Consider the following 10,462-nt stretch of genomic DNA (forward strand, 5'->3'; position numbering starts at 1 on the left):
CGAATGCTGGCTCGTTGTCGTCGTCGTCGTCGTCGTCACCGCCGCTCGTGTTCGTCATCGCCGTCGTCCTAGATGATGATGATGATGATGATGAACTCGTGAGCGTGTATCGTACAAGGTTATCATTTTGTTGTTCTGTTAACGAATTGAATGAATCCGTTGGTGCGACAGTACCGACGACGTAACCAATTTTAACATTTTCTTTGACCTGATATAAAGAAAAAGAAAAAAGAAATTAATAAAAAATTCAACAAAAAGAACGTTTAGAGAGAGAGAGAGAGAGAGAGAGAAATCCGCGCGATAAATTTAAAAAGGAAAATTATTCGACGTCGACGATGATGATGATGACGAAGACGAAGAAGAAGAAGATCGTAAAAATTATTTTTATGGACGATTATAACCATTGTCACGAATGTAACGACCGATATGATCACCCTGACCACCCTAATGGTAAATGCCGAAACGATTTGATGATGATGATGATGATGACGATGACGTTTCACCTGGAATTTCTGGAAAGTAAACAAATCCGACTACGACGACGACGATGTCCGGAAATAAAATAAAAAAGAAATACTCGCAGTCTGCATTATACGAATGACGTTTACTTATTGATTTATCATCATCATCATCATCATCATCATCATCATCATCATTATCATCATCATCGTAAACAACTCACGGTTAAAAAAGAGGAAAAAAGAAAAAACGCGCGAGATTTAAATTTTTCGAAAACGTTCGTAAAAAATCGAACAAGTTTTCGAAACTAAAAATCATCATCATCATCATCGTCACCATTATCATTATTATCATCATCATAATCATCATTATCATCGTAATCAACTCACGGTTAAAATAGATAATAATAATAATAATAATAATAATAATAATAATCAATTAAAATAACTTCCAGGAAAAACAATAAAAAGAATTTTTTTAAATTTCAAAAATGATGAATGATTTTTTCCAAAATAAAAAAAAACCTTTCCAGAATGATGACGTAACAAACTCACACAAACGGATAAAAATTTTTCTCTCTCTCTTTCTCCCTCTTACCTTCTCCTCCCCTTTCCTCCCCCTCACTCTCTTTCATCTTCATACCAAATCTTTTATTATTAAATATTAAATCTCTTAAATCTTTTTTTTTTTTATTTAATTGTAAACTTTTTTTTAAAGAAAAAAAAATTCAATATAATAATTCCAGGACGAGGTTCGAAAAATTCCAAAAAAAAAAAAATTATTATTATTATTTCCACGACGACGATGATAATAATAATGATGATACGAGAGGGGGGGGGGTATACGCATGCGTAATTTCCTTTTTTTTTTTTTTTTTTTTATAAAGAAGTAAATCCAAAAGTTACGAGCAACGAGACCGGTTTCCATTAAAAAAAAAAAAAAAAAATTATTGTCATCCTTCCAGCTTATCGAATCTACAAGAAAAAGAGAGAGAGAGAGAGAGAGAGAGAAAATGATAATTCATTGCTCGAATCGGAAAAAGAATATAAAAAAAAATCTCCAGAACCAAGATGATGATGATGATGATGATGCAACAAAATTCTTACCAGAAGCTGTCCAATTAAAGAATTAATAGAATCCACACGCAAAAAAAAAAAAAAAATTTTTTTTTTGGAGATTTTTTTTTTACGTGAAAAAAAAACGTGAACGATGATAATAATAATGATAATGATAATAAAAAATTACGTAATAATTATAATTAATAAATAAAAAAGAATTAAAATTCCATTAATGATAATAAGAAAGTGATAAACGCGCGAAACGAATAAGAAAATTTTTTTTTGGTTAAATGTAAATATCGTGTTTTTATTTTTTTTTATTACCTTGTAAATTAAAGTTGACTCATTTAATACGTTCTGGAAATGGTTGTGATGGTGATGGTGATGGTGGTGGTGGTGGTGGTAGTGGTGGTGGGGGGTAAAAGAGTAGAAAAAAGAATTTTTTCCTTACCTTGAATACCAAACTCGAACTCGTAAATGTCGGCCTGTGATCTGTTAAATCCAAAACTTCGACTCTTAACAAACGTATCGTTTGTTTAGGCGGTTTACCACCGTCCGTGGCAGCAACAGCCAAACGATATATCGATCTTTCTTCGTGATCTAAAGTCGTACGAGTTCTTATAGATCCGGTGATTGGATCGATTGTGAATAAATCGTAACCGTCGGAATCTCGTCCTAAAACAATAATTAAAAAAATTATTAAGAAATTTTTTTTTGTCGTGGAATTAGAAAAAGTAAATAATACGTACCTTTAAGTATTGAATAAGTTATAGTTGAATTTTTTCCTTTGTCTTTATCAATGGCTTTGATTTTAGTCACTTCCGTACCTCCGGGTTGTTCTTCTCTCACGCTCACCACATCTTCCCTCGGATCTAAAAGTTCTGGAGCGTTATCATTAACATCCGTTACGATAATACGTACTGGAACTCTTGAACTCCTCGGTGGTACTCCCTGATCTCTTGCTTCTGCCACGAGTTCGTAAATTTCTTTCTTTTCTCGATCCAAAGATTCTTTTGCGTATATGTCACCTGTAACGTGGTAGTAAAAAAAAAACTTTTCGTTAACGCGACCTTTGACATTTTTTTAACAGGAAAATTCCAGTCAAATTCTTTCCAGGATAAATCAGTCAATCAATCAATAAACTATCGATATATCGATTTCATTATTGATCGAATCGAAATTTAATTTTAAAACTACAACAACTCGAATCAAAATCCGTTACTATTATTATTATTATTTGAGAGTCGATCGACGAAATTTTTTTTAAATTCCAAAAAAAAAACTGGAAAAATCCGTGACTTTATTAATAGTTTTATTATTATTAATAATAATAATGATAGAGGCTGGAGAAATTAAAAAGGTTTTTTTTTTTTTATCCATGATTGAAAATGACGAATTATATATTAAAACTCCAGTTTTTTTTAATAAAAATTGCTTTTCGATCGTAATTAAATCTAAATTTAAGTTTAAAAAAAAATATTGTTATTATTATTATTATTTATAATTATTTAATGATAACGGAATTTTTTTTTTTTTCGCTGGAGAAAAGTTGAAGGTCGATTAAAGTGGTTAACGTCCGTTCGTACGTGTACGTGTATATCGGGAATTATAAGATGCATGAAAAAGCATACAACACGTTTTAAATTTTTTTACATTTCCAGTAAAATTTTTCCAGTTATTGTAAAATTTAAACGATGGGAAAAAAACTGGAATGTATACGTAAACAATGTTTATTCAAATGTTTTCATTTTTCAACCACCACCGCGACCGCGACCGCGACCACGTGTTTTTTCTATTTAGGTCACGCCCCTTTTTTTTTAATTATAGCGAACTCTATCGGAATTTGCAAAAAATATATTTTTTTCCATTTAACCTCCTCCTTTTTCTTTATAACTTCCCCTCCGTCTTTTTCTTTCGCGTTTTCTTTCCCATCCCTTCTTTTCTCCTTATTTTTTTCCAACCCCCTCCTTCCCCTTTTTTCCCTTACATTTTCTTCCTTCCCTCTTTTCTCCCTCCCACCACTTTTCTATCTCCCCCTCTCACTTTATTCTTCCTCTACTTTTCCCACTCTTTCTCTTCACCCCGCGTTTAAAATTTCCCCACCTCTCTTTCTTTCTTTTAAACTCTTTTTCTCTTCCCACGCCCCCTTTTCCCTCACCATCCTCTCTCCTTCTCTTCCCCTTCCCTCCCTCCCTCTCTCCTTCTCTCACGTTTTTTTTTTCGTTTCATTTCAAATTAAATCCGAAATTTATTCACTTATTTATTATTATTACCATTATTATTATTATTATTATTATTATTATTATTATTATTATTATAACCATTATTAACATTATTATTATTATTAATAATATTATTGTTGTTGTTGTCGTTGTTGTTGTTGTTGTCAAATAATCAAATTTGTGCGATTATCGGCGTCGATGTGGAAAATTTAAATTTGGAAGCAGAAGAAAATTAAAAAAAAAAAAATCAGGTTTTGAGTTTATTAACCGTCGGAAATTATTTGAGATTTTTTTTTTCTTCTTCTTCTTCTTTAAACCGAAATCATCATTATTATCATTATTATTATCATCATCGTATTTAAGTCGTTTTTTTTTTTCCAGAGCGAACGACAAACTATAAATAACATCATTAGTACTTTTATTATTATCATTATTATTATTATTATTATTATTATTATTATTATTATTATTATTATTATTAATATTATTATTATTATTATTACTTTTTTTTTTTTTAACTTTTATTTTTTTATTAATACGAACTAATATGGGAAGTTGTGATGGCGGTGGTGGTGGCGGTGCTAATACGGACGGATAAAGGTACGAACGGGTATTAGAACACGCAACGTTTTTATCCGAATTCACGTACACGCATCCCAATCAATACCGATATCCCTTTCCCCTTCCCTCCCCCCCTCTCCCTGTTTCTTCTTCTTCTGGAACGTTCTAATATTTTCGCATTCGTATCCGGATCGTAAAAAAATTAACTTCCGGGTACAAAAAAGTTTTTTTTTTCTTTTACGACTCGAATTTCCACGACATACGCGCGCGTGCGCGTGCGCGCAAAAAAACGTCGTAATAATAATAATAATGATGATAATGATAAACCTTAAGTTAAGGTACGACATAAAAACCATAATAAATCATTCGGATACGTAATAAATAAAATAATAATAATAATAATAATAATTATACAACCCAAGAGAGACGGGAAATGAATTCTTTTCTTTTTTTTCTTTTAATATTTTTTTTTCCGTCGTAAAAAATTATTATTATTATTATTATTATTATTATTATTACTATTATTATTATTAAATTTCTTTTTCCGGTTTTGACCCATTTTCGTAAGTTTTTGTTTCCGAAAAAAAAAAAAAAAAAGAAAAAAAAGTCAAAATGGCTGAATTCCTTTTTCTTTTTTTTGATTAAAGTAAAATTTTCAACGTGTAATGAGATAAAAATAAAATTGTAATTAAAAATCAGGTATTTCCAGGTTTATGATGATAATAATAATAAATCCTACGTGCGGGATATATATAAGGAAAGACAAACGTAAATTAAATAAAGATTATTATTATTATTATTATTAAAGGAGGAAAATCGTAAATATTTTCATAATAATTAATAATTATTTAAAAATATCATTCTAGAATGTTTTAGAATCTTTGTCGTCGTCGTCGTTTTGCTTTTAGATTTTCCAGAATTTTTTTTTTTTTATGAGGATAAAAAATAATAATAATAATAATAATTACGTACGTATCATTAACCGGTTGAAAAGAAAAATCGAAAAACCCGGAAAAATAAAAAGAACGAATTTAAATAATTGATAAACGTAAGGATTAATTGTTTTCTTACGTTAATTTTTTTTTCAAATCCTTTTTTCTTTTAAATTTTTTTTATTTAATTCAATTTCGGTTGTTGTCGCGTGACGTCACAAAAAATCGATCGATAAATCGATTCTCGATCGGATTTCGTAAAAAAAAAAAAAAAAAAATCCTCCGAATTTATATTAATAATAATAATAATTGATGATGGAAATTAGTTTTTATCGCGACTTTTACATTAACGATCCTCGGACAACAACAAAATTCGTTTTTTTTTATTATTGACGTGTTTTGATTCGTGTTTGTTTGTTTGTTTGTTTGTTTGCTGTTGTTTTCGTTTCACGTCGTTTATTAATTCGTCTCGTAATCTTTATTATTATTATTATTACAACAACAAAAAATCGTCGAACGGTTTTTTAAAAAATATTAAAAAAATGACGAATTTTGAATTACGATGGAGAGAGAGAGAGAAGGGGCGAAATGGGGGGAAGGTAGAGGGGAAAATGGTAAAGAGAAAAGAAAAAAAAGGTACCTAACGCCACGTCATTATTAATATAAAAAAAAATTTAAATTCAAATCGATTAAATTCGTTTCTTTTCCAGATTTTTAAAAAAAATCATTATTAATATTTTATATATATATCGATGATAACGACAACAACAACAACAACAACAACAACAATAATAATAATAATAATAATTTTTGTATAAAACCCATCAACATGTTATTAATTATCATTATTATTCGTTTTTTTTTTTATTGATGTAACGATGCCAAAAAAAAAAAAATTTCGAGTTTAACAACAAATGGATTAACAACAACAATAAAAAAGTAGATGAAAAATTCTAAATTCGCTCCTGAAAACTATTCGCGAAAATAAAAAACGAAGGGGGAGGGAGGGGGGAGGGGGAGAGGTGGGAAAGGTGGGAAGAGGAGAGAAAAAGAAGAAGAGAAAGATTGTAAACGGGGAGAAATAGCCACAAAACCTGTTGATTGATTGTAATTCAATAAAAGATTTAGAACAACAACAACAACAAACGAATTATTATTATTATTATTATCACAACAGTTCGTTTTGATGTTTGTCGGATTGTTTTCCATGTTTGTCGGTTTGTTTTCTATCCTCCGATCCCTAAGGAATAAACCCCCGAATATCATAATAATGCCTGATGGATACGTTTAGTTTTGTTATAACCTATGACGTCACAAAAATTCTTCTTTATTATTATTATTATTCTTCCACTTGAGAAAAAATAGTCGGGGGTTGTCGGGGGGATGGGAGTGAGTGCCGGGGGAGGGCATAATCCGTTTGTTTACAATCCATTTAAAAAATACTAAAATTCGATTTTAACTTGTACAAATATTTATGCGGATGCTGGAGAATTAACAAAAAAAATATTTGGGGAGGCGGGGGGAAACTTTACCTTTTTCTTTCCGTACACACAGACTGTAAATATCTAGTGACACGAAAAACGTTTTTTTTTTTTTTGTCATTTCGTCGTGTTTGTACAAACAAACATTAATTTATTTATTTATATATTTTTTTTAATAAATATATTTGTTTCTTCCTTTCCTTTTCCCTCCCACCCCCTTTATCCCCCTCCCTTAATAATCGGGGGATCCTTTTATCTAACCGTTCGTCGTGGTTGTTGTCATCGTCGTCATTGTCTTTCTCTTTCGTTTGTAATTTTCTTATTATTATTTTTAAAAAAATAATTTTTGTTGTTGTTTCTCTCGTGATTTTGAAAACGGTCACGATTTTTTTTTTTAGTCTGGTGCCACTTCTATTACTTGATATTAACAAAAAAAGAGTAAAAAAAATGTAAAAAAACGACTTACCCGTCGTGGGATTAATTTTAAAACTCGAATTATTCGACGGTATGAATGAATATTTGATCAATGAATTTTGCCCGTAGTCTAAATCCACGGCGGATATTTTACCGACGGGTGAATTTGGCGGTAAATTTTCTTCAATTGAAAATTCGTAATTATCCATTTGAAATTTCGGATCGTTATCATTTGCATCCGTTACTGTGATAAGAATTTTACACGTTGCCGTCAATGGCGGCGTACCGTTATCAGTTGCCGTTATCAGTACGTCGTATTTATTTATCGTTTCCCTATCCAGATTTTCTTTCAAATATATCAAACCGCTATTTGGAAATATACCGAACGTTTCATCATCCACGTTTCCGGTCGTACCGTTACCAATTATTTTTTTTATACGATACGTTATCCTTGCATTATTACCGGTATCCTGATCCGTTGCTGCCACTTGCAATATCTGCCACGGAAGAGGAAAAAACAAAAAAAACGATTTAATAAAATTTTTAAAACGTTTCTTCTTCTTCCACGTCATAAACGATTACTTCGACGTAAGGTAACGGATATGTCGTGGAATTAGAAAACAATCGTGTCACGCGTATCAAAAGTTGTTTTACTCACCTGCGAATTTATCGGTAATGATTCTATGACGTTTACATAATATTCGGATCTTTCGAAAATTGGCGCGTTATCATTAACATCCTGGACTTCGATGATAAGAGTCATGTTTGATGATAAGGTTGGAATTCCAGAATCTGTTGCCACGATAACGAGTGAATGTCTTTGATTCATTTCGTAATCCAAACGTTTCGTCAGTGTTAAATGACCCAATATCGAATCCATTTTGAAAAAATCTTTCGACGTTGATGATGATGATTTTTTACCGAATAACAAACTATATCTCACGACGCCATTTTCTCCAGAATCTTTATCTATTGCGTGTGCTTGATAAAGTGGAGTTCCAGGTTCGATATCTTCCGGTACTGATATTCTAACGTTATTCGAACCGAATTCCGGAGCGTTATCGTTAACGTCTTCTATTTCGATGTTTACCTGTATAAACAAACAAATTTTTATCATTATTATTATCATCATCGTTTCATTCATTCCAGGTTATCCAGATAATCGTGGTTACGTCATTGAGCACTTTAATATAAAATTTTTTCCATAACGATTTTACAAAAAAAAAAGAAAAAATTCTGGAAGGTAAACGAATGGATACTTAAGTACTCGGTAGATGAAAGGAGAGAAAAAGAGAGGGGGAAGGGGGAGGGGAAGGGGAAGGAGGGAGAGAGATGGAAAAAAAAGAAAAGTCATGTTTTCCATCAAACTAAGGAAATAATAATAATGATAATATAAAAAAATTAAATTTTATTGTGAGAAAAAAACGAAAAAAAGAGAAAAAAATTTCCAGAGGTTTTTATTTTCACACGTTTGCTGAAAAAATAATAATAATAATGATTATTTATACGTACTTGTGTGTGTCCATAAGTCGGATTCGATTCTCCAGACAAAGCTTGAACGTTTAATAATATCGATGAATGAATTTCGTGATCTAATATCGTAGATGTTTGTATTATTCCAGTTTCGGGATCGATTGAAAAATTACCCTCGGGATCACCCGAATGTATGTAATATTGTATTGAATCGTTTGAACCTGGAAAAATAATAATAATAATATTATTTAAAAAAATGGATTCTGGAGAATGATTATGCGACTTTTTTTTTTTTTTTGGTAATCGTTTTTCTGATAATGTGTCCAGGGTAATTGTGTAAAAAAAAAAATTCGTGTCCATTTTCTTTTTACACAAAAATATTTTCAGGTGAGTTTAAGTGCATTTTAAGTACATTTTAAGTGCGTTATAACGTTTAAGTGCGTTTTAGGTACGTTTAAATGTGTTGTGGTTAGTTTAAGGTTACGGTTTAAGTGCGTTCAGATATTTTGCTAATTACGTTTAGAGTTTGTTTTGTGATTGAATTTTTAATATGGATGGTTGTTGAGGTACGTTCAGATATGGTTTCGAGATGCGTTCAGACACGCGATTTTTATTATTATTATTATAGTTGGAATAAAATGAAAAATGTCTATACGAATAAGAAAATGAGAGGAGAGGAGGAATTAACTAAAAAAAAAAAAAAGTTTTTGCAACGGGCTTTGTCAGCTCTCAATCTCTCTCTCTCACTCTTTCTTTGTTTTTTCTTTTGTTTTCTGTAATTCTAATTTGTTGTCTCTCTCTCTTCGTTTCCTTCTTTTTATTTTCTCTCTCTCTTCTCTTTTTGTTCTCATTTTGTTCTCTGTCTTCTTTTCCTTCATTTTGTTTTTTCTCTCTTCGTTTTTTCTTTCTTTCTATTTTGTTTTCTATCATTGTAATTCCTTTTCTGCTTCTCTCTTCATTTCTTTCTTTTTATTCTCTCTCTTTTCCTTTCTTTCATTTTGTTTTCTTTCTCTCTTTTTCTTTTTCTCATTTTGTTCTCTTTCCCTCTCTCTCTCTCTTCCTTTGTTTCATTTTGTTCTATTTCTCCATCTCTCTTCGTATTGTCTTTTTTTTTCTTTCTTTCTCTCTCTTTCTTTCTTTCATTTTGTTCTCTCTCTTCTTTTCCTTTATTTTGCTTACTCTCTTTCCCTCTCACTGTTTCTTTCATTTTGTTCTTTCTCTTTTTCTCTGTTCATTTCTTTTTTTTATTCTCTCTCTCTCTTCGTTTCCTTCATTTTATTTTTTCCTCTCCCTCTCTCTTTTTTCCTTTTTCTCATTTTGTTCTCTTTCTACCTTTCTTTCATTTCATTGTCTCTTCCTTTCATTCATCTTCTTTTCATTCATCTTCTTTTCTCTCATTTTCTCTCTCCCCCTTCCTCCCTTTTCCTGTACCTTTTAATACTTTCAATTTTGTTTCGAACAAATTCATTACGTATAATTTTCTTCATTCGAAAAATTTTCTTTTCATTTTGTTTCTTTTTGTTTTCGCATATCTGCTTATCGTCGTCCTCGTCGTCGTCGTCGTCTCCATTTGGCACGTATGCTAATATTCGTTATCGTACATCAAATCAAATCACTCCAGGTGGGATCATCTTGTTTCTTTCTGGACAAAAGAATACCATTCATTCATTCATTCATTCGTTTTATTTGTATTTTTCAGAAAAAATTATGATAAATGATTAAAATATAAAAAACAGGTACGTTCACTAAAAAATTAACCAAAAAAAAAAATACGATTTCAATTGTTTGTTTCGTTTGTTTGTTTGTTTTAATTTTTTTATTAAAATTATATTCGGATGAGGACATCCAACGACAAACTCGTA

General features: G+C 30.7%; 1 protein-coding gene across 1 annotated transcript in view; it reads right to left on the bottom strand.

The window, feature by feature from the left end:
• Positions 1 to 10,462, bottom strand: part of Phum_PHUM602350 (Cadherin-23 precursor, putative) — a gene marked incomplete at both ends in the record, with an annotated part of 30,123 nt that overhangs the window by 13,622 nt on the left and 6,039 nt on the right. Inside the window, 6 exons of the mRNA XM_002432798.1 lie at positions 144 to 208; positions 1,969 to 2,192; positions 2,267 to 2,545; positions 7,180 to 7,624; positions 7,786 to 8,217; positions 8,640 to 8,821. Coding sequence (XP_002432843.1) covers positions 144 to 208; positions 1,969 to 2,192; positions 2,267 to 2,545; positions 7,180 to 7,624; positions 7,786 to 8,217; positions 8,640 to 8,821 — 1,627 coding nt within the window. The remainder of the gene's footprint in view (positions 1 to 143; positions 209 to 1,968; positions 2,193 to 2,266; positions 2,546 to 7,179; positions 7,625 to 7,785; positions 8,218 to 8,639; positions 8,822 to 10,462) is intronic.

Source organism: Pediculus humanus, genomic scaffold, assembly GCF_000006295.1.
Source record: "Pediculus humanus corporis 1103172108318 genomic scaffold, whole genome shotgun sequence".
NCBI classification, from domain to species: domain Eukaryota; kingdom Metazoa; phylum Arthropoda; class Insecta; order Psocodea; family Pediculidae; genus Pediculus; species Pediculus humanus.